General features: G+C 47.6%; 2 protein-coding genes and 1 pseudogene across 2 annotated transcripts; 2 read left to right on the top strand and 1 right to left on the bottom strand.

The window, feature by feature from the left end:
* The first annotated feature begins 8665 nt into the window (after positions 1-8665).
* On the top strand, positions 8666-12111 carry LOC146184696 (uncharacterized). The gene is made up of 3 exons (XM_084608829.1): positions 8666-8871; positions 9969-10659; positions 11038-12111. Exons 1-3 carry the CDS (start codon positions 8666-8668, stop codon positions 11731-11733), a joined length of 1593 nt encoding a protein of 530 aa, XP_084464955.1. The 3' UTR covers positions 11734-12111.
* A 1678-nt stretch (positions 12112-13789) lies between these two features.
* On the bottom strand, positions 13790-18043 carry LOC146184695 (uncharacterized). The gene is made up of 3 exons (XM_084608603.1): positions 18008-18043; positions 16467-16565; positions 13790-15619 (listed from the first exon to the last, which is right to left on the bottom strand). The coding sequence occupies exons 1-3, from the start codon at positions 18041-18043 to the stop codon at positions 14060-14062; spliced, it is 1695 nt and encodes a 564-aa protein (XP_084464729.1). The 3' UTR covers positions 13790-14059.
* Positions 18044-20667: 2624 nt separating this feature from the next.
* Positions 20668-27004, top strand: LOC146184694 (uncharacterized; annotated as a pseudogene).
* Positions 27005-27535: the final 531 nt, after the last annotated feature.

The raw sequence follows: 27535 nt of genomic DNA, 5'->3' as shown, positions 1-27535 counted from the left end.
TTACTGAAAATTATTAAGTGTTCAGCCGTTTCCTCATCCTCCGCACACACCCTGCACAGCGTGTCTATCTCTTGGTACTTGACTCGGTACGTCTTAGTCTGCCTGTCCTAGCCTCGAACAACAGTGAGCTACCCCTAGAATTATCGTAAATGTTTTCTTTGGCTATTTCCTGCTTGAAAGTTCTGTACATTTCCAATGCTGATTTGGTCTCCATCCCTGTTTTCCTCAGACCCCTCTCTGTTTCTTTAACCTTTTTCTTAATTGATAATTCCTGGCTGGTCCCCCTACTGCTATCTAAATATTTGCTTGCAAATTTTCTTGTCCGCCTTCTCCATCTTGTGTCAACATTCCTCATGTAGAGGTAGCTGAAGACTTTCCTAGTCCACCGCTTTTCTCCCATTTTTCTCAATCGTTGCTCAAACGCTATCTTGATGCCAGCTTTCGTGCTCTCAAAAGAAGACCATCCCAGGTCACCCTGCACATCCTGGTTTGGCGTATTCCCATGAGCTCCCAAAGCAAGCCTACCCACCCCCCGCTGCTTAATTTCCAACCATGCTCGAACCTCTAATCTCATACACAGGACTGCATTGGCAAAAGTTAAACTAGGAACTATCACCCCTTTCCAAATCCCTCGCACCACTTCATACCTATTGTAATTCCACAGTGATTTCGGAAAGCAGCGCCGCAGTAGCGAACTTCTGGCCGCTGTCGGCACGATTGAAAGGTAAAAGGGGAATATTTTCTGCATTTGTTCGGAAGAAGTCCTAATCAGCGCTAAAAGCAGCGACTTCTACGCCGGTAGCATCAATTTTAGTCGTCACGCTGCTGAAGTGAGTGGTTAGTCGTGGGTGCGACGTTTATTTCTCTCTGACCTTTTTGGGACAGTTCCCTAAAACGTCAGTCTTCAATGGGCACCCTCCAATGAATTGGAACAAAGCGAAATTTAAAGCGACTACGAAATGGCTAGAAAGGCCACGGATTAACGTTTTGAATGTGTAAAACGAATGATAGCCTCCCAAAGTACAACTCCTTGGAACAAAGGCAGCGGTTTATTATTATTTTTTAAAACTGCGTTTTTGGCATTGGCGGGCTGCTTGGTACTCGCGAGGCGATGAGATTAGGAACTATTCTCCTATGCTACCGTGAGTACATACGTCACAACTACAGAGAGCGACAGGCTGCCATTGGCTGCCGCCGCGACGGCCACTACGTGACGTACACACTTCCAGTAGCTGCGATAGTCGTCTGCTGCATGCGTGAACCCCTGAGCTTGGACGCATCGGTTCACGACGTTAACCGAGCAGGTGGTGCCATCTGACTGAAAGTGGGCGTCGCCGCCTGAGTGCGAAAAGCGCACGAGCTGGTCCAATTCAATAGCGTACCGACTGTACACTTCTGCTTTAGATCATATTTCAGGAGCAGCACATAAAATAGGCGGCGTCAACCTTCGCGTGCCGACCGAAGGCACCAGCGTAGTGTAGTCCCGTCTCGCTTTTGCAGCATCGACCATTTGCGCGGAGTGTTTAATAATTGAATGGAACGTGCGTCAAAAAAGGTCTGTCCTCAGCTGCATCTCGAAAGTACACAAATTCGCACCGGTTAAGTGCAGCACTGGGAGCCGCCTGGTTACCGCAGAGATGCCGTCCGCGAGCGCTGCGGCCGACGGCACTCCGGCCGTGCACTGCTCCCTGGTCGTCGCTAGACCTTGTTTGTTTTGCATCGAAGCCAAGGCGAATGGTGTTTTGGAATCTGCCGCTTCGCTGCGTTTCATCCGTAGCCGCTCGCGTGCTCCTGTGCGCGATTTTTGCGTGTAGCTGCGGAAATCGTTAACCTGCGCTGTCGAACTGCATATGACCAGTTGCTTTGCCGATGTTTTGCGCCGTCGATTCTGGCTCGGACAATGCATACACATGAGATAAAACACGCGCGAACGTTATGCATTGGCAATTTCTAAACGATGTGCGAAACGATCTAAAGAAAAAAAAAACACTACGCTACCCTTTTGTCAATCTCAATTATTAATATTCGCGGACGAGTAATTCGTGCTTACCTGTAATCCGATATCCAAACTTCGTAGCGATCTCTTGAAATGATCAGCCTGTGCTCATTCCATTCGCACCACAAGAGATGCCGACCATCCTGAAAGCGCTCATTCTGGCTTAAAACGACGACGGCATGTTTGCACACGAGCAACTCGCATCCATCCTTGCTATCGCGTCAATCCGCGAGGAGACCTGACAGTACCAAAGCTACTGACACGGTAGACTGACCGGCAGTGCGAGAGAACAACGTGGTCGTGTACAGTCGTGCCCGGCAGCAGTGCACGCTAATTTGCGCTCAATGGGACAGGGATACAAAGGGAAGTGCTTCTCCGTGGCGCTTGTGTGGATAGAAGCGTGCCCTCCTGCAGTCCGGGTCGGGCGCACACAATTCTGAGAGGTCAAGAAACTGCAGAAGGGATGACAGACGTTTTTCGCCGAGCACCAGCGAACAATAGCGGTTTGGTGGCTAATAGGGGGGCTTTAGAATAGCTTTAGGCCGAGGAAGACACGAGACAAAGTTGAAAGTTACTCAAGCGCGGACGGGAGGGAAAGGCATGCTTGGGAAGACGGGTGCGACAACCGGAAATCTGCGAACCGAGCGTCACCCGATGACGTTTCATGGGCGGAGTTCCCCAGTTGTTTTCTTCGTTTTTTTTTTTTCTGGTGTCTCCAAGTGTTGAGTTGAGGGGAGAGAGGAGGAGCGCCATTTTTGATCGCCGATATCCCGTGTTAATGAAACTAGCTGAAAAATTCTAGCGACTTGAGAGGGGGTACCTATCTCTTGATCGATTTGCTTTACTTCATTTTAGGCATTTCATAGTCAATTTAAGCCCCGTCTCAACGTTTATTCGCTCCGGAACCGGCGCCGACCAATCAAGTCAGACGCGAGCTGAGTCCAGGCATATATAAAAAAAGTCAGCAAGGGCGAGTAACTGAAGAGGCCCTCGGATCTTGAATTATTACGGCCCGTGTCATGCTCTAAAACTGACACGATTATTTCGCGAATGAAATAATTGCAGCCGTCACAGTAAGCCACGCTGGCTCGAAAGACATGTCCCTTTTAATCACATAAGCAGCACTGCATTAAACATCCATTAGCAAGAAAAAGTGCTCGAGTAAAAATACTCGTACGTCCGCCGCAGTTGCGCATTTGACAGAGCCTTGCGTTTCATGTTACGGCTGTGGTATGTGCGCGGCGCTTATTTACTCTGTACTGCACTGTCCGTTCCAGGAAACGAAAGACGCTTGGCAGATGAAGAAACAAGTTTGTCTGGCCAATAAAAAAATTTCAGCAGTCTATCTGGTTCCAAACTCGCGGGCTATCGCCGTTTTACTTAAATACGCTTCATGGTCGAAGGCACAGCAGTGCATTCAACACAAATGAACGCGAAAGGCGAGCATATGGTCAGAGCTGGAAGCAAACAATGCAGCATGACGCCCGCCCAATGATGCAGCACATGCGAGATTGTCCTCGTCACAACGTCAGAAGATAACACCTATCAGGTCATGGCACCACACATTTGGAATACACCCACGCTGCTATCAGTTGTACGTGAGGCAAGCATAGACTCCCTACTCGCTCCTTTCGCGATTACGCCTCTCCTTGCATCGGCAAACACATAATTTGAACTGAATAGGTCGACAAACCTCTTTCGAATTCGTGCATACACCAACACAAACCGGATAAGGTGTCTATACCTCACGAGTGTCGCGTACTTGAAAATTAAAAAAAAAAAATGGCACTTTTTTACTGATATATATAAGAACGTGTAAAATATATATTTTAGTAGTTAGCTTGTGATTGATACCAGACCAATGTTCTTCCGTTTAATTAAATTTACTTCGGCCACCACAGAATATAAAATGAATACGCGGAACCTCATTACGAACTTGGAATTCTGTTATCTCCTATCCGTATGAGGCTGTATAGTTTTCCACTCGGCTGCGGAATTCAACAGGGTGTCATACTTGAGCAGACAAGTTTCTCCATGACACTGCAGAATATCTTGAAAAGTGCCGTTCGCACCATCGTGATCCCAAGAGAGCGCCGGGACTGGCCAGACTACGTTTAGTTGTCAGTTCAAGTTAACCCCTACCCGTCCATTCGACGGGACGCACTGAGCTGTACACCCTCCCACGTTTTTAACATGGAAGCTCGAGCGTCGACCGTCCAGTCGATAAGCGCCGTATGACGGAGAACAGCGGCGAAATGAGCGAGAGTATGCGCGCAATAAGCACTCCGGCGCAGCTGTCCTCTGCCAGGCTGTTCAGGGAACGGGACCTCATCCCTACTTCTTTGAGCACCATTATCGTGATCAACCTTTTTCTTTTCTGAATGCCTCCATCAAGTTATAAATAAGCGGTCAGGTGGCAGCGCTAGCGCTGGATGGAATGCGATATACGCCCGCTGATTATACTACATGCGTATCAGCATTTTGTTTCTTTTTGCAATGGGTCACGTAGCACGTGACATTTTCTTATCTTTTCCCAGCGGCATGCAGAAAGCAGAAGGAAATGCGATAACGCACTAAAAAGCAGGTGGGGTTAAATCCGGTTCCCGTAACAGCCTGGCAGAGGACAGCTGCACTGCAGTGCTCATTGCGCGCACGCGCGTATTCTCGCTCATTTCGCCGCTGTGTTCCATCGTACGGCGCTTATCGACTGGGCGGTCGACACTCGTACGTTCAAGTGGGAGCACACCTGGCTCACTTCAGTCACTGAGTGCGAGTTTACAGAAACACTAAATAAAACTTGAAATTTCTCCAACCAACACTTTTATTTTATAAAACCCGACGTTTCGGAGCCGGCTCGGCTCCTTCTTCAGGGGTGCATGACGCGGGGCTGCGTGCAGCTATAAGTAAAGGAATGGTCGAGGGGGAGAAGAAGCTGGGGGGGGGGAGAAAGGGGAGGGGGTGAGATGTGTGTGAAAGGAATGAGAAGGAAGGAGGGGGGTTTAGACGAGTGAGGGTGCCGCAGGTGCAGGTGTGCTCGCTGGCGACTTTTTTCTTTTCTTCTGTGAAGTGGCCAGGAGAGAGCGAAGACCTTGCAAGTATACAGCAGGGAGGTTGCCTATTGTCCGGTTGATGTTATTTGCGGTAGACTGTATGTGCCATGACTCGAGGAGGCGTCTTTTGCGGTAATTGGTCTCGGTCTCCAAGATGAACGTTTCTTCGAAATTTATTCTGTGGTCGGAATCTTCTGAATGTTCAGCTACGGGGTTGCGTTCTCTTGAAAAATTTCGTACATCATTCTTGTGTTGCCGAATTCTTTCTTTTAGGTTTTTTGTTTCGCCAATGTAGCTAGCATCGCAGTCGGCGCAGGGAGTTTTGTAGACAATGCCTTGGGTTCTTTCTCTTGGTGGTCGATCTTTGGGGAAGGGTAGCAGGCTCCCCAAAGTGTTTGAAGGCTTGTGCGCCACTCGAATTCCCTCTTTTCTTAGAATACGGGCAATGGTTTCGCTGGCGCCTCGGACATAGGGGACAGTGACGTACTTGTGAGATGTAGTTGTTTGCTGCTGGTTATTTTCTTCCCGGGGCCTGTCGTTGCGTTTTTGGTGGCGAATGATTTTCCGGATAAATTTTTTGGGGTAGCCGTTCATGGTTAGTTCCTTGAATATTAAGCGTTTTTCGTTTGCTTTGTCGGGCTCTGTGGTGCAATGTGTTTCCACTCTTTGTAATAAGGTCTTCACAACTGACGCTTTATGGCTTGTCGGGTGGTTCGAAGTGAAATGCAGATATCGCCCTGTGTGGGTGGGTTTTCGGTATACGGAGAATCGCAGGCGGTTGTTTTCTCGGGTCAATTTCAAGTTTTATTTAGTTATCAACCCAACCAGACAGGCAAATCTGTCGAAATGTTTAGCTTACAGAAACACTGCACCAGCGAGTCGAGACTGTGGTTGGACAGCCTGAATAGCAAAGCATATGTTCCCGAATGTCAAAAACAGCATGCATACGGTAATCACCATTTCACAAAAACCAAACTGGCTCCTCTCCACATGATCCTATTTTCAGGCGTGAAGGCGATTAATTGCCGATCGGCACGGAGGCCTGTTGAGCCAAACTATACATCCTGTTGTGCTTTCGCATCCCCTCCAAGTGCGTGAGGACGCCACGACACATCCCAGTACGCGATTCGACCCGGCGTTGTAGAGTTCATGAAAAAGTCGAGATCTTAAACTCAGGGAAACATGCGCCATTCTTCGCCGTGTGCAAGAGATGACAATGCCATTGTACTTAACTGCGTCTTTAAAGTGCAAGGAAGACAAGCAAGAGAAACAAGCTCTAAATGTCTTTCTGCGCGCCTAGTAGCCCAGATATCCAGTTTGCGTTGTTCGCCTTTTGTGCACTCCTCTCAGCCAGTCAAATCAGTTCTAACCAGCGCGGATAGCTGTGCGCAGTTCCCTGATTTAGTAACAGAGATCATATATTTTCATCAGAACAGAGATTTTCGCAACAAAGAAACTTACTTGTTGAATGAGCTCTCTCGTGATGCGGTTGCAGACCATGGATGTCGCTCGAAAAAAGATTACAGCTGTGGAAAGCGCGTAAACAGAGCTGGCGTGCCATCGAAGCTCTTCACTTTCCGTGCTCCCGAGCAGAGGCGATGGGAAACACGAAGCACGAAGGCGCAGCGTGCAGAGGCAAGCGATCCGTCCACAGACACTGACTGCACTACCCCCGCCAGTCTGTTCGGCCGCCACAGCACCCCTCTCTCCTTTTCTCTTCAATGAGAGGGAGGTGAACACTCGCCCGGCCGCTCGATCTCGGACACCTGCAGCCGCCAAAGCTTCTTCAGGCTTTAGCTTTCCCCTCCTGCGTGGGGTTCCGCGGATATGGCGTATACTTGGCACCAGGCGGTTTTTCTCTCTTTTTTTTTTTACAAAGTGGAGTTCTGGGTAGTTGTTAGGACACGTTTTACAGGGAGGCTTAGCGCGAGACGGAGGACAAGAGAGGCACAAAGAACGAGCGCTAACTTTCAACTGAAAACGGAATCGAAAGAAATTGTACAAGCTCGAGGAAATATGTACGCATGCTCAGCTATGCACTGAATTTAGTTAAAAGGAATAGATAAGCCAAACTGTACCAAGATAATTTTGGGCCACCCGAAGACAGATAGAGCATGGAAAAATACTGGAAGCATACGAAAGAAATTACACAGCATTTAGAAACAAAGCTTAATTCCTGCAACTTAAGTGACAGAATTTCATCGTATGGCTGTAACATTCGCATTATATAGTGTGCTGTCAATTGTTTTATCTTGGTCGATAAATAAATAAACGTTTCACGTCTGGTTCATCCTATAGACGCGTCAAGGTGATTCACCGGTTAATATATACGCGATGCGCAAAACGCCGACAACGCCGCCTGTCGCCAAAGCCGCAAAGCGTAGGCGGGCTCGGTCGGGCGCTGTTCATGTCAGCGTCTATGCGCGCCGCGTCGTGTTTTCATCTTTGGTCGCGGTTTAACGGATATAACGCCGCTGTCAACATTTAGCAATGTTCGGGAAGAATTGCTGCGCAGTTGGTTTTTCGAGCACACATAAAACCTTGCCAGGAACACGTTTGTATAAGTATCCAGTTATATGCTTCACGAGAACGACGGCGGCCGTGAATCGCGGCGTTCGACGCAGAAAGCAAGCAGACTCCGAGTGACATTTGTTCAGGTTAATATCATTTTTTCGACGCGCTGCTACACGACCAAAGCTAATGCCATTTCCAAATTATGGCAACTGCGATTGATATGCAAATGTTGGTGCGCCTTCAATATATGTTGCTAAGAATATTGCGCTGTAAACGAAAGCCGCCTTTCAATTGACATTCATATGTCTTGCTTCCCTTGAAAACAACCTGTTGATTAGTACTACCAATTACGAAGTTAGCGGCAGTGTCGGCGGCGTTTGTTTACGAAAGGGCACGAAAGGTGCACAAGTCTGCGCTTGACTGCGATACGCGTACGAGTTTCAATAACCTACACTTTGCGCACTAAAGCAAGTGTCAAGAGCAATACGTAAAATAGGCAGTATCTAGTGTACTGTCCGACGGCGCTTTTATAGAACCTTCGAGTATCGCCCTACGCCAAAGCATACTACAGCCCCGTTGACTCCCGTACGTTTTCCTCTGATCGTTCGCTCGGCGTATTAAGGCCCGTCGAAAAATGCCCGAGGTTGACCTCATCAAGAAAGCATACGGCAAATTCGTAACGCTTGCCACATCAGATACCGCGAGCTTACCGCAACGACGCGGCCAGCGAAAGCGACCGACGACGGCGCTCTGGCCGTGTGCTGGGCCCTAGTCGACGCCAGGCCTAAACGCCTAAACGGTTTCGCATCAATGTCGTAGCTGGAAGCGCTTTGGAAATAGTGAATTTCATATTCATAAAACTGCCTTAGTATCAACCCAATAGGGGATATGCAAAATTACTTAGTCATCTGGCAACATGCACACGCCGCCATCTTGTGTTGGGCGAGTACTTCAGACATATCGCCCGCGAACCCGCGGCTAGCCACCATACCGCGGCTGCCTTTGAATCGTCCTGCGTGAACTGGCTGATGGAACCGCGCTATCTTTGCTAATTCTATTTTCTAATTATGCGCTATCTTGCTAATTAGCACTATTTTTGCTAATTATGGCACAAGGGCAGCGTTTTCCCTCAAGCGGCCACGAGAGGTGGCGAAAGAATCTGGAGGATTTGCCGCACCTCACTGAGGACGATTTATCGCATTTCTGCTCGTCGGCAACTCCGTCGATGCGGCAGCAAAAGAAAGCGTATTCCTTCGCCGTCGAGGCCTACGCTGTTCCATCGTCGCTGGCCACTAACATCTGCGATTCGAGGTATGTGGAGTTATCTGTGTTTTTACATATGTTCGTCGCTGATGGACTTTGTTCTGCTGCAGTGTATTCAAGGCTTTCCCTCACTGCGGTAGGCGCGCAAACACTGGCGGCGCAGGAGCGACATAGTTTGACTGCTCATATGCGTCAATTCGTATATCGGCTACTATCTATATATGAAGTGCTTTTGGGTGAAGTGAAATCTCGTAGTTGTTTTCCCATGGACATGGCGCTTTCCGATTTGCATGTGTAGTAGGCTGCCTCTGGGCGCAGAATCATGTTAAGCGATGTTTCCCCTCGGAGCGGGAACTCAAAAGACTCGGTAAAAGTAAAGATAACTAAACCTGAGGCGGGAACAGTTAAGATGCCTTCACATTGAGATTAAAAGGCTATGACCCTGCAAAAAACGAAGAATGACTCGGCTATAGTGTAACATCACATGCAATGATTATATTCCCAGAAGTTGTTATTCATTAAAATATTAATTTATTCATCGTTTATTGACCATTAGGGACATAATATGGAGGGGGGGGGACACAGAAGCATTCAACAGTCATGCACGATTATAAATATAGAAAAAAAGTGATCAAGGTTACATAAGGGGCATAAAGAAGTATTTAGCAGTTACACATGAATATGAATATAAAAAGGAAAAACAAAACATATTGTAAAGCTGGGACATAATGCAAAGTATACAAGTGTACAACAACAAGGTAGCTCCTTTTGAATTTTATTTTGTTTTTCTGCACAACACTGCTCGAGTGCCTTTACATATTTTTTGTAAAGTTGCATACCCAGAGGGATACAAAATTATCCTTAAGTCTTAGGATACCCGAGCCAGTTCATACCTATCCTCTTTTAAGGCTTGGATTTCAACAAATCATAGGATATAGTTTGGAAGCATCACCCTTATATAACAGTTGTCATCGTAGTGGGCCCAAATTTTTGTTTCATACCCTTGTTTGTTCATGTATTGTAGTGTTCTTTTATTTTCACCTTTTTCTTTCTCATCCTTATGATGGCAACTTTCCTTTTATGTCATTGTGCAGATCTCATCTTAGACAATGGTTATGATCATTGCCATTTTATTCTCCTTGCAGGTTTGACATTGTCTATGCACGAGCGACATGTTTTCGGAGTCAAAAGAAGACTGGGAAACCATACCATGTGCTTCTTGCCTTTCGGCACACAACTGGTGCCATCACTGATGCAACCTGCGAGTGCCCTGCAGGGGCGAGTAGCTCATGCAGCCACATTCTTGCCGTGCTGCGGATGATAATCTTGCTCAAGAAGCAGGGTTTTAAAGAGGCTCCAGCTGAGCTTACTTGCACAGAGCTGCCTCAGCAGTGGAGGCGCCCTAGACGACAGGGAATCAGGGCAATGAATGTTCAGAACATTGATTGGAGGAGCCCACGGGAGAATGGCGTACCAGTGCCTTACCCATTACGGCTGTCTAATGCACCTGCACAGAAGGGGGACGTGCAGCAAAACCTGAATGCCCTACATGCTCTGGGCAAAACACTTGATGACCTTGGCAGCCATGACTTTGCCATGGTGTTTCTGGCTGCTAAAAGGCCTTTCGTGGAAACAAAAAGGGGACCAGCACCACCCGGTTCACCACTTGCCTACCAACAGGCAAAGCTGCCTTCGGGTTTTAGGACATGGCTGTCAGACAACATTTTTTTAGGGTCTGGAAGGGTCACTGTCGTCCCTGACCTTCATCTTTTTGATGAGGTGGCAGACTGTAAATTTCCTGACACCTTATGTTCTGAAGAGCTGAATATATTGAAGGTAAGCACTGCATACTTTAAGCGAAATTCCAAGTTGCAGAAGGGACATGAATGCTTTAATGCCTGCGCTTTCTGCACTGTGGCCTCGAATCGATGTGGGTAATTTTTTTTTTTGCAAACAGTAGTGTCATTATTACAAAGTTTGTAATAGTGTAAAGGTATTGTCATAAAATTTCATCTAATGAAGACCACAGTATGTTTGTAAACTACGATAATCAAATCTAAATATGGGATACACAATAGATCATTTGAAACAAATCTAATGTGATGTGCTTGCTTTTTGTTTAGCCGTCAGCACACCGTAACGAATTAATGTGATATACTATGCTAGTCTTTAAAATGTAGACGGAGGCAATAGACATTTCTCATTTAATCACAGGAACTACAGCTGTCACCAGAAGAAGCGAGAGACTTGGAAAAAAATTCAAGGCAGCAGACACACAGTGCGAGGTGGCGAGAAGCTCGTGTGGCCCGATTAACTGCCTCACGTTTTGGGAGAGTCATCAAAAGGAGAGAAGAGTGGACCGATAAAGGAATCGCGAACATAGTTGAAAGTAAGGACCTCTCTCTTGTGCGCGCTGTTCAATACGGACTCCGAAATGAAAGTCTGGCTGCTGACCGGTACAGTGCCGTAATGCAGAGCTATGGACATTCTGTGTCACTTTTACACAGTGGCTTAGCAGTAAATCCAGAGTTTCCATGGCTTGGTGCAAGCCCCGACAGGTTTGTTTTCGACCCAGAAGAGGATACATTCGGGCTATTGGAAATTAAGTGCCCATATTCACTAAAGGACAGTCAACCAGAAGAAGCCATGATAAAGTCATCTTGCCTCACTTTTGGGGAAAATGGCCAGCCAAACCTCAAGAGAGAGCATGATTACTACACACAGGTGCTGGGTCAAATGGCTGTTGCTGGTTGCTTGTGGGCAGACTTCGTTGTGTGCTCAGAGAACTGGATTGCAGTGGAACGCATATGGTTTGACAAGGAAGAATGGCTTCAAATGCGTTCAAAACTTGACGCCTTCTTTTTTTCGCACATGTTACCGTATATCAGGACACGGCATCAATGTCACTAGTGTTTTGTTCATGCCAAGCAAAAGCCTAAAACAGAAATGTGCTTGAAATCAGTGATGCATGTGGGCTCTGTATCAAATATATATGTGGTATGTAAATAAGAGCCAATTTAACTACTGAGCAGAGTTCTGTTGACACTGCTGCTGAATATATAAGATGTTATCACTACTGTTGAGCATTTGGTGGAGACAGCAGCCTCAGGCTGAAGGAGAAAAATATTTTTATTGTCAATATAAAACTAATAATGGTACAATGCATCAAGGAACATGAATGTTGACATTAATATGGAAGTCTATTGCGGCTTCATTTCAGCTTTTTCATCATGAATACTCGACAGACACTTCATATCGTGCATATTATATAATGTACTGCTGCTAGCATTCTTTCCTCTCTTATTATGCACGAATGAGATGCATTCAAGTAACCAAATTACTGTCCCAGTAAGCTTCAAGGGAAAGAAAGAAATTGACAGAGTGATTAAAAATGTTACTTTACTGTCAATATTGCACCACAAACTATATAACGGAAGTAGCTTGCAATAAATGAGTAAAATTCGGCTTAACTTATCAATAGCATAAGTAGCCTGGCTCGCATTTGTACTGCACATGAAAAGAAAATTCAATCAATAAAATTAAAAAGAGGCTTTCTGGCTATATATCATCACACTTAAAATGAGTTGCAGCGATACTACCCATTTCATTTGCACTGTCTTATTCGAGTGCATCAGTACAGCATGTTCCATGCCTTTATTGAACCTAAAGTAGGTAATATGCAGTCATATGTGGCACCTAAATGTGCGTCAAAAGTGCTCGCAGCCCAATACAAATTGGTGACTTGTTTCAAATGTGTTCACAGCTACATTCCTTTTATGTGTATACATCTGTACATGAAAACAATATGTCAGTCACGCTACCTTTGTCTTTTATCATGCTAAGTAAAGCCAATCCAGTGATAAAATGGCAATAAATGAGCTGTTCTATACGCACTACACTCAGACTGAATCAAGTTTTAATATATATGCTATACTTGACACTGCAAAGATGGTTTGTAATATTGAAACAAATCCTTGGTTTTTTAATAATAAAATGGATTGCTAAAGCTATATGTCCTATTTGCCGCCATAGTGGCTCTGGTTATGGCACTTGGCTGCTGACCTGAAAGATGCGAATCTGCGGCAGGGATTTAACCTATTTCGATGAAGGCAAAATGATAGAGGCCCGTGTTCTGTGAGATGTTGTGCACGTCTGTCACAAACCCCCGCCTTTACGGTCCAAAGAGGCGCGGGATTCCCTTTACGATTTCCCGTCGTTCCTCTATGAGGGTTGTGAACACATTTAAAAGTTAGGCCGGTCAACCCGTGAAGCACGTGTGTCGGTGTGTGATTGAGGAATAAGTACAAATAGGTCACTTTCTTTTACAAACAATTGAAGGTTTATAAATAGCAGACCAAAATTACACTGATAATAATAGAGTACAATGAAAGAGAATACAACGCCACGACAAGATATTGATAAAGACGAAGAAATAAATGATAAGAGAAAAAAAAATAAAATTTACCCGACAATGAACAAAACACTGTGATAAAAATATGAAGACTATAAAGATAATAAAGCAGGTATTTCAGATATTATAAGTATGAGCAAAAGTTACATAAGAACACAGCGAAAAATACTACTAAGTCAGGTCAAAAGTTAACAAAGCGAAAATAATGTTCGATTGAACAACAACAGTCCGTGGCGAATGAAATTCTCACGTCTTCTTGTTTGCTGAGGCGTCGAAGGCTGTGTTGCTCGGTAGCGGCGGCCGTACAGGTGCAGAGGACGATGCGTCGATTGCGGGCCCGAAGAACACAATACGCTTTCGGAGCACCGCGGAGTGGCCGGAAGTTTGAATCTTCCCAAACGCACTGGTGAGGGCGTGCTGCTGTCGGTTATTTTATACCCTCGGCCGACTATGCAGCAGCCGCGTCAAGGACAGGCGGTCGCTGCCCCATCGGCTTGTCGAATCTTGTCCAGAGGAGCGACGGAGTCCCGTGAATTTCGCTCTATATTCCAGCCATAAGCTCCCGCATCTTCCGCTGTATAATAGGTGAGGCAGCTTGTGACAACGTCAAAGAACCTAAGGTGACTGAAATTTCCTGAGCCCTACACTATGGTGTCTCTCATAGCCTGAGTGGCTTTGGGACATTAAACCCCAACAACCAAACCTATATATCTTACTTTATGAGCACTTGCTAAGGGCAGTTAGATTTGCTAACTCCGAGGCTTCAGTCGTGGCTATTTTGCTCTAATGGGATTTAAATCTTTAGTCACGAACGTTTGTACTTATTCAGACATTTGCTTCATCAGAAGTAGTTATGCTTCCTCGAGGTTGTATTAGGGGTGACTGGAAATTTGAGAGGATGGCTGTCACAGTCCATATCTGATTGATAAGTGGTGCCAAGCTGACGGGTACTGGTCTGTCAAATATGTGGTATGACTTGATCCTTTGTATTCTGCGCTCAACGTGAATTCTGAGCGAGGCAATTTCTCGAGTTTCTTTCATTTCACTGTTCGTAAACTTCCTATTTATCAGAAATGGAGGAATGTTCAAGTGAACATTTTTTTTGCACAAGAGGTCTTCAACACGGAAGCCTTTATCTGCCATGACAGAATCACCTTCATCAAACTCTAAATCAAGAAAACCACTCTTGATCACACATTCTCTGTCTGAGATTGACCCAGTGAATAGCTCAGACACAAAGGAGAGCAGTCCATTAGGTTGCACACCTATTAGTCCTTTAAACGTGTTGCAGGACTTATAAACTGAATATGTGCTAGACTGTAGTGACAAAGATGACGGGACTTCACACTGGATCTCAGTTGCATCTAGTATCACTCTTGTTGATGCATACTTTTCAGAAAACTCTGGTGGCATGGTTGCATTCACTGCAGCTCGTGGTGCCCACAGGGGTATCATACATAATCTGTCATACATCAGGTTCAACCAGGTGGTACATATTCTTGAGACAGTGGACTGCGAAACATTAAATCTGTGTGCCAGATCAGTTTCAAACAGGCCAAGGCGAAGCCGCACAAGAACTAAAAACAGCTCATTTTTCCCCGTCAGTTTTCGTTTGCGACCCTTACTGGATTTGGCATCACCCACAGTGTCGGTGCAGAAAGCATCACAGCCATTCTCTTCCGGTTTCAAGAAAAGCAGAAGGCCAATGAAGCGGCTGTAATCGGGCAGACCAGTGTAAAACGTGACATCTTGATCACAGTCCTTAAATGACTCGATGCAGAAGGCGGCTGCCTTACGTCTTTCTTCAGCAAGCTCATTAGCTAGGTCTTCTTTCTCAGCTTGCAGCTGGCGAGCAGCCTCCCTGGCTGCTGTCAGCTGTTCTTCCAGCTGTGTGCACCTATCTTGAAGTCTCCTTATTTCTTTTTCCTGTTCTTCTGCAACGGAAATGACCGGCTCCAAATCTCGTGTCGAACAATCAGTCTTCTGTGGCCGCTCGCATGAGCTTTCGGTGTCCTGTTCATCACTGCACATGGATGCATCCACAGGTATAGCAATGCTGCTACTGCCGGTACTCTCAGTCGACCCTGATGCCTGCACTGTGTGACGTGCTTGCTTCAGAGTTGTGTTTGTTGCTGGTGGCGCACGCTGTTTTGGTGGCTTCCGGATCTTTTTATCTTTAACGAAGCTGAACACTGATGGCACAGCAGTGTCCCGAAGAAGCCTGTAGCCACTTGCCACACCAGGCACATAGTCAGTTTCACGAAAGTGCTTTGAGCAAACTTTTGTTGATTTGCCAACAGTAAAGTTGGCGCCTTCATCTCTGCGGATTGCAATGATCCATTTCTTGTACAATGCTGGATCAGTTGGGAATCCATGAAATGACACCTAAAAAAAAAAAAAAGATGGCATTCAACATTTCATGTACCAGACACACACACATATTCCGGAATTAAATCAGAAAAACTTGCCATGGTGCTGCACTAAACAGCAAGGACCTTCGTAAAATGGCCTGAAATAGGCGCTTTGTGGATACTACAGTGGGCAGACACAAAGCGGCAGTCGTAGCGGAAAAGGCTACAGCAGCAGAAGGAACGGCTCAGATTACGCAATGTTGGACGCCACACACGCGTAAACGATGAATGAGGTGTTGCATGGGGGGCGCAGAAAGGGCATAGAGGTGAACTCTAATGGGTTATCTACAGGTCATGCACTGCTAGTGTGAACATATGACCGCATCGGCGGGCTCTATATAATGGGTCACTGCGTGCGGCGCAGCCGTCATCGCATCAAAGTGGCGCAGAAGATTGACGTGGTGCTTCGCGTCATCTGCCACTTCGCTTCGATGCGCGGCCGAGTCGGTCGCAGTCGCCCTTCAATGAGCATGGCCATACACTCGCATGTTCACACTAGGAGTGGACAACCTGTACATATAACGAGCTTGGGTCACACTCACCTAACACACTACCAGTTCAATCATCGCAGCTGCAGTGTTTACGACCAGTGGGTAATGCTCAAATTTTGCAAGCCTTTCTCAAGTATTAATGGTACGTCGCTTTAAAGCGTATTGGATTCTGGCTTTAAAATTACTCGCACACTACAGTCAAAACTAGTAATAAATTCAGCTGTTAAACGTCGCTAGCACTGCGCATCAAATGCTAAAAACACGGCGCTTGAAGACGATCGGTTTTGCGTGAAACCATTCTCGATTAAAAAGTAATCCCGCGAGTCTTACCTTGATTCCACAGTCGTCAATCACTCCCCGTTGTTTGCAGAGTGGAACACAGCAGTGTGCGGGCATTTTGCCGGTAGAAAGCACTATATAAACACTCCGCTTTAACGCGCACGCACGCAGCTCAATCCGTCCGTAAGACACCCAGGCGTATGGGCAGTATGGGCCCCTCGCCCAACACAAGATGGCGTATGTAGTTTCGAACGCGTTCACCAGATGGCGCTACCAATTTTGCATACGGTCTTAAAGCAAACGGAAGGTGTAACTTCGGCGACGTCTTGGCAGCGGAGCTAGAGAACGAAATCGGATGAGCTGCATCACACCAGCGGCACTGCTAATGTGAGCAGAAATTTGTTTTTATTGCTGTTATCACTTCTTCCAAAATCTCGTTACATAACAGCGATCCTCAGTAAAGATATTATTTTTTTTAGATTCCTTCATCAAATTAAGCGCGTATTATTTAAGATCAATAGAGCGTGCTTTTCTGAAGGTGGCGAAAGAAATCCGCCGTGTCGGCGACTTGGCGCCGACAAACCGCGGCAGCAGAAGCGACCTGTTCCGCCCGCGCCGAGTGCGGTGGCTACGGGTTGCTTGGCAGCTATGGATGCCAGTTCTTTTTTACGATGCTATGTGGCATATTTCACATAGATGACTAGCTGCAAAATTTTAGGAGCACATTAGTATTTAATGCAGGTGGCACTTTTGTTTTATTTTGGGTGTATCTTCTCACCGAGTCTCGTGTGTAGATTAACATATTTCCTCGTTCATTCGGATGAGCTAACTCATTCAGTACCTAATGTCATTTTCATCAGATGTCATTATATTTTCTCGTGTATATAGTAGCAAACAAATAGAATTTTGAACGAATGTCATTTGATGGAAATAATAATAATAATAATAATTGGTTCACAGGAAGGGAAAGGCGCAGTAACTGTCACACTTGCTCTGTGGACACCCGAACCGCGCCGTAAGGGAAGGGAGGGAGGTGGGATGAAAGTGGAAAGAGAGAAAGAGGAGCCGTAGTGGAGGGCTACGGAGTAATTTCGACCACCTGGGGATCTTTAACGTGCGCTGACATCGCACAGCACACGGACGCCACTTCGTTTCGCCTCCATCGAAACGCAGCCGCCGAGGCCGGGATTCGATCCCGGGAACTCCGGCACAGTAGTCGGGCGTCTTACCACTGCACCACCCCGGCGGGGCTTGATGGAAATGGCGTTAAATTTTCCGTGTGGCAGGGCTGAGTGATAACTATGTTTTCAGTGTTTTCTGCTTGTCATTGCACCTTTCGTGCGTTGTCTGGCAAGATTACGAAAACATAACATGTCGCTGCACTTGCTATCCAGACTAAGGGCTCTGGAACTGGTTATAAAGCGCACTCTAATTCTGCAGTTTGGCGCGAGGGTAATACGAATGAAATGAAGATGATACTACAATAATAAATAGGATATAAAGTTGAACTCTAATATGCCCTTGACTAACCTGTGATGCAGCTTTTCAGATAATTCCTCTGCTGATATCTCACTCCCCATGAAAGTATCTACCCTCTCTGCCTTTTTGCCGACGGGCGTGAAATCCATGCTGTACAGGCCATGATAAAGCACAAGCATGAAAAATCTGAACTCTTGCTACAGGAGCCCAATATGCGCTATTTTTCTGATGCTCAGAATGCTGGTTTGCAAGCTCGCTGGCTTTTCCTGCGGTCGCACCGGTACGAAAACCGCTCGCAGTTTCGACGATGCTACCTAGTTTACTGTAGCGATATATTGCATGTAAACGAAGCAAACGTGTATCATTAAGCAAAGAAAGAACATTGTTTCATAGGTCAAGGAATGAACGAATTGGCGTGGCGATGTTGTGAAAGCGGGGAACTCAAAATGAGCTCCACTTCGTAGACGCTCGTCTTCAGCAGACACTTCATGCATATGGAGGCGATGTAGTCCCAGACGGCCGTAATATCGAACACATGTCCACTATTATACAGTGCGATCCTGTCACTGCGGAAGAGCCCGCGAGACGCGCACAAACGGCTGATCGCACGCGCGCACCACGGCCCCGCTTGCCGCATGCGGCCCGCCTCGGGTTCCGACGGCCGCCGCTACGCGGCTTTCAGTGGCGCCCCTATAGGCGCTGCGCATGGCGTATACTCGAAGGTTTTTAAGAATGATCTACTGTTGTTCTTTCTATAGGAGAGGTGCATGAGCGCAAATGCAACGTTCGACCCCACGATCGCTTGCAACGAAATTTAAGCGATCTGCTCATATTTTTCTTATTATACTTGGATCATCTTCATTCAAATGCGCGTCATCTTATACTGCTTATTCTGGAACCCTCATAGCCGAATCCACTTGGGGACATTAAACTCAATATACCACATATACCATACCAGAATATCCTGTTGGATCAGAGCTAGGTTGTACATGGATATTTAATTCGTTCGTCAGATTCCTGTGAACTTCTAAAGAAACAATATTATTCTGAAAACAGAAAAACGCTGCGTGGATTGGCCGGGATCCTAATAATGTTTACACGCTTTCAGGGCTAAAAATCAGGGGGGTACTCGGGGGGTCTGAGACACCTCCGCTCTGACATATTGTATAAGGACTCCATGAATACAAAGCAGACTGTCATCTTTTTTCATTGTCAGTTGTAAAAAATTTAATTCCTTCTCTGTTGTTCCGGCATTTCCAAAGTAAATTTTAAAATACATTAACGTTATTTCTAAAAGCGAAGAAGGCGAAAAAAGATTTCTCCCCTTATGATTGCATAAAACGATGTGGGAGGCAGGCCATTAGCCGCTTTCTCTCTTCACCGTCATTTTCCTTTCCACCTGTGCTGGAGCCAATAGCGACCCCCCTGCGACAGAGCCAGACTGTAAGCACTGCTCGCTTTATGGGACCGGTGATGAAAAGTCGCTCGTTGAAACTCTCGAAAATGCAAAGAAAAGCTACTTCAAAAGACCGGGCCTGTTTCGACAATATCGCGCTGGAGTGGCCACTCAAGGTATCACTGTAGTTACCTTCGCAGCAGCTTTTGCGTCCTTTTCTGTACGAACATATGCACGGGCGATACTGCCGATGAATGGGATGTCAGAGCGCGGCTTTCCTGCCTTCGATGAATTAAGATCATATTGCACACGGAATATCGCGTCAAAACTTCTATGGATTGATAATATATACAACAAAACGTGCACGAGCTGCAGGGGTTTGCTATTGCGTTCTCCGTCGTCCGGCCGAAAAGCAACCACGAAAATTAAAGAGTTGGAAACTAACTGACCAAGTTTCAATGCAGAGTGTAACGCACGTTAGCCGCTAAGGCAATACTCCGTCGCCGAAGGGTCTACTTGTCGCGATTTACGCCGCTGCCCTTCGCTCTCTTCATTACCCAACCGCAAGAAATATGTGAAAACAGGCGTCCTTTTCTATTTTTTGCCTTGTGGCGCAACCAACCGCACCACAGCTTGCAGGAATATCAGAAATTATGCTCGAAAACATAGCAAGCGCCGGGCATCCAATGGCGACGGCTCGCGCTTTTGCCTACCCCCCAGAGGCACTGCGGTCGCCAGCGCCGCCGCATCTTCACTAACGTCAAGGGCTGACGCTTGTCTATAAAGCATCGCAGCGTGTTGTAGCGGGAAGATACTTTTGCTGGTTCTGGCGGCTCATTTACGTGACATGGAAGTGACGTAGGGCCTACTTCACTCCTGCGTGCCCTGCCGGGAATTTTTTCTTTTTTTAAAGAAAGACCTAAGGGGGGGGGGGGGGGGGGGGGGGGCAGGCTGGCCGGCCGTCAGAGCGCGGCCAAACGAGTGACGCCTTTGAGCTGCCCTCGGCGCTCAGCTCTTTCTTTTTTCCCTAGGAATGGGGACAGGATGAAAGGATGGGCGGGAAGGCTTGGAGATGCCAACGGCTACTGTGTCTGGACAGTACCTCGGCGCACGCTTAATATTGTGTGTGGGGGGGAGGAGGCATCCTTCGAGCAAAGCACAGAGCAGTCTTCACACTTGTTTCCTTCTGCCCATACCCAGCAGTGAGATATGGGAGCGGAGGGAGCACAAAAGTTTTCTCTGCTTCTGTGCGCAGCGCGTTGAGCAAAGGGCTCAATCGGCCGCTTTCGTCCGTTTAGTTACGCTCGCTATGTCTTTTCGGCGCACAGCTGTGTACAGTGCTCACATTGTTTGAATGTGCTGTGTCCGAGCTAATTTATGATTGGCAAGGAGTCAGTGAGTGTGCGTTCGCTCCACGGGCATCTCAGTGAGTTTCGTGTGCAGATGCCCACCCGGTCGGCACGCACGCTTCAACAACCGCCGACGTCACCATGGCCATTCCGAAGCTACACTTTGCATCGCCTTGTGAAGAAACGGCCTGACTTGGGAGGAAGAGCTTGCCCTGTCAATAATGTGCCGGTGTTAGGGCTCTCACATCTAGTATGTCGTTCCCTCCGGACATTATTCTTACTTTCCTGAACAGAGCCTCAATGGTGAGCCTCAACTATACTAGCAAAAGAAATAAAAGCGTTCTAGGACCTAGCAAATGTATTTCAAGCACTGTTATTTCCATACGAATGAAATAAGCATAATATTCGTTCAAACAATGTTTATTAACAAATATAAAATAATTATAATACAGCAACACTTTCGCTAATTTATAAATTATAATAACATTGTAAACTCAACCTTAGAGCGTTAATTCATGCAAGCATTATACAACTTACGTTACATTTGTCTAAAATTATTTTCATCTTCGGCGTTACCTGGATTCTTTCGCACCTAGCACTGAAAAGAGTGTTTTGCGTTGCAGACGAATTGCTGTCATGTTAGCCTTGAAGGAGCTACGATGGGATCACAACTCATTCAATTTTTTATTCCTACTTTTTTTACAGGCTTGGGAAAAGTTCGGATTAAAATGAACAAAAGTAGCTACAATGCCGTAATATATGCCTTATGCCTGTCGAATGTTTGCTGAGCGACAGTGTTTTTTATACAAAGACTCTGTTCACGTGTGTAGTACGCTGACGACAGGCTGCTGCAGCATGCTCCTTCTGTATTCTTTCATTTCGGCGCTGCACTCACCACGAAACCCGCGGGCGACATGCCAAAGCCACCCGTCCACTGAAGGGTGGCTTTGAAACCACTGAAGGAGATGCGGAGCGAACTACCGCCACCGTTTGCCGCTTTGTGCAATCCCCCCCCCCCCTCTCTCTTCCTGCGTAGCGGCGACGGTGTTCTCTGGTTGCCGAAGCGCCGGTTCGGCAACAGCGGATCACGGTGCGTTTATCCCAAGCCAAAACACAGTTGACTCGACTCGCTAACGGCGTCAGCGGCATCAGTCAGTCTCTGCTATCTCTTCGCCGCCGCAGCGTTCCTATGGGCCCACGCGCTGTCTCCCGCGACGTCCCGATAACTTGTGGCGATTTACACTGGTCGATCGGAGCTATCGAACCGACCTAAAGCGCTACAGAGCGAATCAGCCTTGGTCGACGAGCAGCACGTGTACAGCGCGCGGCGGTAGTATTGCCGAACCGGTTCCCGAAGTTGAAGTCGCATACCAGCGCCAAAAGATTGGCGGTTGATAAATAGGCCGGAGTGCGGCCCTCTGCAACTTGCTTTTGCACTATTTTAACGCGGCAGACGTTTTTCGATAGATGCAGTTCGAGATTTTTGTGCAAAAAAAAAGAAAAGGGCGATGTCCTGTGTCCTCTGCCGAAATTGCTGAAGCGGCCAAAAACAGCCAAAAGCATCCAGAAGCCTCCGGAAGTGACCACATCAGCGACTATAGAACTTCCGGCGAAATCCGAGTTCGGTCGGCGGATCGAGATTAAGCGCCCCGCGTTACTCCGAACGACCTGAGGAATACGCGAATGCTATCTTTGTCGACCAGTGGAATTCGAAATCGTCATCCCAGAGCAAGAAAACGGGCTCTGGAACGCCCAGTGGAAATCGTAATTAATTGCTCTCTTCGCTTCTCCAATCCCACCTCTGTGCGGCGGCAATCAGAGCACCGGATCAATGGCGGCGGATCTCGATACGTGCACCGCCCGAGCCGAAACGCATACCTCAATCTATCGAAAAGTTGAAACAGCTGATGAGCTCTGCTCATATTTCGCATCAGGAAGTAACGTCATCGTCTGAAATTTCTTTGATTAATTAACTATATAACAATGTTGAACTAAAAAGGAAACAAAGAATTGAATAAAAAAATGTCCTGAAAGCCATTTTATTTTTCTATCGTTCGACGACGTCCCAATGAGTCACATGGCACATGCATAGCAGCCACTGTATGCTATGCGACGGCAGCAGATGCATTCTGGTCGAACATAGACTTCAGAATGATAAGCCGACGTGCTACCGCGTTAGTGGATAGATTATTGTGTCGGAAATTCATGCCTGGGCGGCAGCCCTTAGCACCCTAAACTACACGTGTAGCGCCCATGTCGTGCGTCTTGGATTGAATTGCATATGCAACCCGACAACACCCGCCTCTTGAGCGCATCCGCCACCGGCGGGCCGGCGCCGCGATATCTGGCACCCTGCCCTCCGTGATTACCTTCAATGTAACCTCTGTACTTTTCAGCTTCTATTTGTGTTCTGAATATTTCCTTTTTCCGTTTTCCTTTTTTCTTTTATTGCGTAACCAATACTGCGCCAGGTTTCGTGCCGTCGCGTATCCCCGGCGGACGCCGTGCTTGACCTTGAGCCCCTGCTGCGTCGACACTTGAACCGCGCGGTAAGGAAAGGGAGGAAGTGGGGAGTGCTCACGCACATTCACACACAGTTTTCAAGCGTCCGTCTCCGTGCTGACGCACCGCTCACTCCCGTCCTCACGTACTTCGCCCTCCTGGCGTTCCCCGGATCGCACTCTCTCACCGCATGCGATGCGAGCAAGGTCCGATGTTGCCTGCGCGTGTCGAAATCCAGGCACGTGCGCCAAAGCGGTGGTCGGTCGGGACGCACCACTCAGGGTCCAAGGGGCGGACAGCCGCCGCCCAGGGTAAGGAATTGCGCATTAATAAAAAGACGATCGCTAACACGAGTGAAAGTGGACAGAGAAAAATATGAGTTCGCGTCGGGGTAAATCAGTTGCTATGCAGTCTTACAATGAAAAGCATCGGCGATGCGCCGAAGCCAGAAAATGGCAACGGGCTCAAGAGACTGCTGAAGAACGTGAACAATTGCTCGCGCAACTTACCAGGTTTAATCACAGCTAAACTACTGTATATTTTATTTTCGACAGGAGTTGATGGTAGGAAGGCCGCATTGGGCAACAATGTCCTGGTCTATTCTTGAGTTGTATCTGAACTTAGTGCAAAGATGATTCCAAAAGCCTATACCCCTTTTGTCTTCTTCTTATGTAGTGATGTCTGCTTGCTTTAATTCTTCCGACAAGTTAAAGTATACCAGAAGTTAAGATCCAATTTTTGAATGTGTAGACTTTTTTTTTTTGGGGGGGGGGGGAGCAAGTGAGTGGAAATACTGGCAGGAGTAATAATTCACAAGCTCTATTTGGGGTGCTCTCGTTTCGGACCGTATTTCAGCCCGTACAGTTACGGTGTCGAAAAAAAGAACGCGTTTCATAGCTTGTGGGTGATTCCTCTGCCCGAGGGATGCGCAAGACAAATACACAGCGGGCCGTGTAACAAACATCTTTATCTTACTCCAGCAGGGGGTCGTCCAAGGCGGTGCGGGGGGGTCATGCGGGGTCGTCGTCCGGGAGGGCAGGCAGCGAACCGCGGGTCGTCTCGGTAGTGAAGAGCCAGGAGCGAAGAGAGGGCGAGACGGCGGCGGGACCGGTTACCTCCGAACGAGCGGGGAGAGGGAAACAGGCAGCGCGCAGGGAGTATTGGGAAGTGGCGCGACCTTTGAATGCGCGGCGCGCCGCGGGCCTAAAGATATGTGGCGCAGGGCCCCACACGCTTTATCCACCATCACCGATGCGAATACTTAAGACAGACTAGAAAGCTGGCGCTGAGAGCTAGAAGTGCACTATTGAGAGAAAACGTAACTAATAAATCAATTGCTCTACGAGTTGCGCGGTGACGAGAGAGGTCGGAACAAAAACATTGAAAAACCGGGAGAGGGATGAGGTCGAGTGCACCGAAGGAACATGCTACTAGGCCATAAGAAAAAGAAAAGAGATGAGGGAATGGCAGTAATTGTGCAATTTGTAAACTGCAGCGTGAGAGACAGCCGGGAGAGGCTAGCTCGAAGAAGCTATACAAGAAGTAAAAAAAGGAAACAGAAGTTGTCGGGAAGATCTCCCATCGTCCCCTTTAAAGTTGGCTTTCCCCCGCGCTAGTTACTTTAGCTATCGCGGAATGGGCCCAATATTGATGTTTAACAGTAGCCGGGTGAATGAACCTGCGGTGGAAGCTAGCAAAAAAACGATTGGAAGATTGGTGGCTTAAAAGCAGAAAAGTGACAATGTTAGTATTATAGATAGAAAAATTCAATAAATAGAATGATGGTATAGTTAATTAGTTAACCAATCTAGTTAACGAATCTAAAATAATAATTAGGATATAGGGAAAAAATTGAGCATGATAGCAACTGCTACCACCCCGTTTCAACGGGGACGCTCCTATATTCCATCCATCCATCCAACATTAACTATCGAGAGATGGCGCCAGCGCCGCGGCAGCACGAGCGCCACCCCTGATCGTGTTACCGCGCACGCGGACAAAGCCAAGTCTCTTCGGCTAGGGAACTCGACGCGAGCGGGCGCACCATCACGCGACTCCTCAGTCACCAGAACTCGCGGGACTGTTCCCGCCTGCTCGCCTTGTCCGGCCTCGGAGCTTATTCTCTGCCCTTACCCAGCACCTCCACCAAGTGCGATGTGGATTTAATAGTTCGTTTGAACGTCTAGCGCTGCCAGTAATTCGGGCAGAGCAGGGTCGAATTGCCAGCCGCAGGGCACAGCTTCAGCACGAGAGATGGGCGCCGGAGCCAAGCGATGGTGATGGCGATGCCGCAGCATTTTCCGCTCTTTGTCTTCTTTACAGGGCGAACATTCGCCCGTAGTTCTGCTGGTGAGTCGAAAGGACGACCTAGATTCATTATCGTGTTTCATTGCTATCTGTCGTTGTTGCTATTGCAGCAATAAATGTCTGCTTGTCAGCACGTGTTGTTCCTTCGTTCCCAAGAGCACGGCGCAGTGGTCGGTGTGCGCTCGGTAGCGTACGCGATCACTGGGTGGGGTCGGCGGTTTGGACTGTCAGCCGCGAATAAGCCGCAAAAACGCATCTAGCCCCCTATGACAACCCCACATAATCGCATAACTGCAGTGTGAGAAACTGAAAGAAAAGCTTATTAGACAGTGGGAGGAGGCTAGCTCGAAGAAGCTATACAGGAAGTAAAGAAAGAAAGGAGACAGAAGTAGAAAAGGGCATTCTAACGCCATTTGTGTGGACGAGACCGCTTACAAAATAAAGGGTAACAAAACTGCCCCTGTTATTGTTATGAAAAAGAAAATCGTTTTCACTGTTGCAACAATGGCGCAGAGAATGTGCACAGGGTGAGTGATTCCGCTCTCTCAACGGTAGGGTTCTCTGAGTAGCGTCACCTGGCGACAGATAGCGCAAATATTGTAAAAATGAATAAGACCCCAATTTAAGCCATCCGTGCTCGTTGCCTCATTGGCGAGAGTGGCAACGAAGATGCCGTACCGTGTGGCAGCGTTTCACGAAGCTCTCCGCTACAAAGGTTCAATCGGCCTCTGGCCGAGGTACTGCTCAGGTTAAGGACAGCAGTAATGATTACCGTGTTGTCCTTCCCCGTTTCCCAACTGGTAAGCTTGTCGTCGACCCTGTTTTTCTGCATGCTGACCTCGCCGGTCGCACCTACCGTGCCCATGACTTCAGGGACGCCCTTCGGAACATGATGGATTTGGAAGAAATAAGCTCTATCGGACAATTTCAAATGTCGCATGTCTGGATGGTTACATGTAAATCGGCGCCCTCTAAAGCAAAACTAGTCTCATGTAGAGATTTATTGGTTAAGAACCGTCGCTGTGTTGTTGTGGATCCAGAACCGAAAGAGATAAAGGCGAAACTTCTCTGCCTGCCTGAATGCTTGGACGACTCCTTTATTTGTGAAGCTCTACAAGCTTATGGCAAAGTCACCTCGATTTCGATGGAAAACTGGAAAGTTGCCGATATGGCACAGAACAAGACGCTCAGCCGAGATGTGACTTTGACTCTTGCCGCGCGTTGGTGACTTTCCACTTCAGCTAACTGTGTGTGGAGTACAGAGCCTCGTTTTGATACCTGGCCGACCACCTCTCTGTCTCCGCTGCAACCATGTAGGACACATTCGTCGGCACTGCCATACGCCGCGTTGCGAAGATTGCCGGCATTTCGGCCGCACAGCGGAGAAGTGTGTGGTTACATACGCGGACAAGCTTCGGCACCGAGTCCGGCCTCCTGACGAAGCATTACGGGAGCACATCATGGACGCGTCTGAGATAATTGAAGCGCCTGGCGACCTTCCTGTCGGCGTTGTGGCCGAGTCCTCAAGTGCTACTCCACAGGATACTGAGGAATAAAATACTGCTCATGCGTCCGAGGGTAATGGGAACAACTCAGCGTCTAAAGCCTTGGACGAGATGTCGTGTCAAGCTTCCGACAAGGAGCCAACCGCAGACGATCCACCACTCGTTCCCGAACACCCAGCGAGTGCCGCCGCGGATATTGTGACCCCTGTTGCCGTTGCTGTGCAACAACGTCCAGACCAGGGCCCAGTTCCTGTGACTGACGGGCTTGCGGCTGCCGACGAGCCAGTCTTGAAACGCCGTGCGTCATGTGCCTCCGAGTCCAGTGAGGAGGACGATCAAGCTGGCAACAAGCATCGTCGTCGCGGTCGAGCGTCGAAGCACAAAGGGAAGTGCCGGCGTTCGCGGTCGAGGAGGCCTGGCGGTGGTTCAGAGGCGGCTTCGCCATCTTCCGAAAGGCAAATGGAATTGTAGGCAAAACTATGTGCTGTCACCATGGCGGTCTCTGAAGAGATAGTGTTTGCAACTCTCAGAGACAGATGCAACTTCGCCGACTTTTGCACAGCAGGCGTCTAGATATTGTGG

This window comes from Amblyomma maculatum, chromosome 7 (genome assembly GCF_055883805.1).
Source record: "Amblyomma maculatum isolate TAMU_Amacu chromosome 7, ASM5588380v1, whole genome shotgun sequence".
Taxonomy (NCBI): Eukaryota; Metazoa; Arthropoda; class Arachnida; order Ixodida; family Ixodidae; genus Amblyomma; species Amblyomma maculatum.
The sequence above is the reverse complement of the archived record's forward strand: the minus strand, read 5'-3'. Positions and strand labels throughout refer to the sequence as shown.

Excerpts from the sequence above, each read along its gene's own strand:
- LOC146184696 (XM_084608829.1), top strand. The coding sequence starts at position 8,666 with ATGGCACAAGGGCAGCGTTTTCCCTCAAGCGGCCACGAGAGGTGGCGA. Across the intron at positions 8,872-9,968 it reads ACTAACATCTGCGATTCGAG|GTTTGACATTGTCTATGCAC; the intron begins GTATGTGGAGTT and ends TTCTCCTTGCAG. Across the intron at positions 10,660-11,037 it reads AAGAGCTGAATATATTGAAG|GAACTACAGCTGTCACCAGA; the intron begins GTAAGCACTGCA and ends ATTTAATCACAG.
- LOC146184695 (XM_084608603.1), bottom strand. The coding sequence starts at position 18,043 with ATGGATTTCACGCCCGTCGGCAAAAAGGCAGAGAGG. Across the intron at positions 16,566-18,007 it reads TCGGCAAAAAGGCAGAGAGG|CGGAGTGTTTATATAGTGCT; the intron begins GTAGATACTTTC and ends TGCGCGTTAAAG. Across the intron at positions 15,620-16,466 it reads TTGACGACTGTGGAATCAAG|GTGTCATTTCATGGATTCCC; the intron begins GTAAGACTCGCG and ends TTTTTTTTTTAG.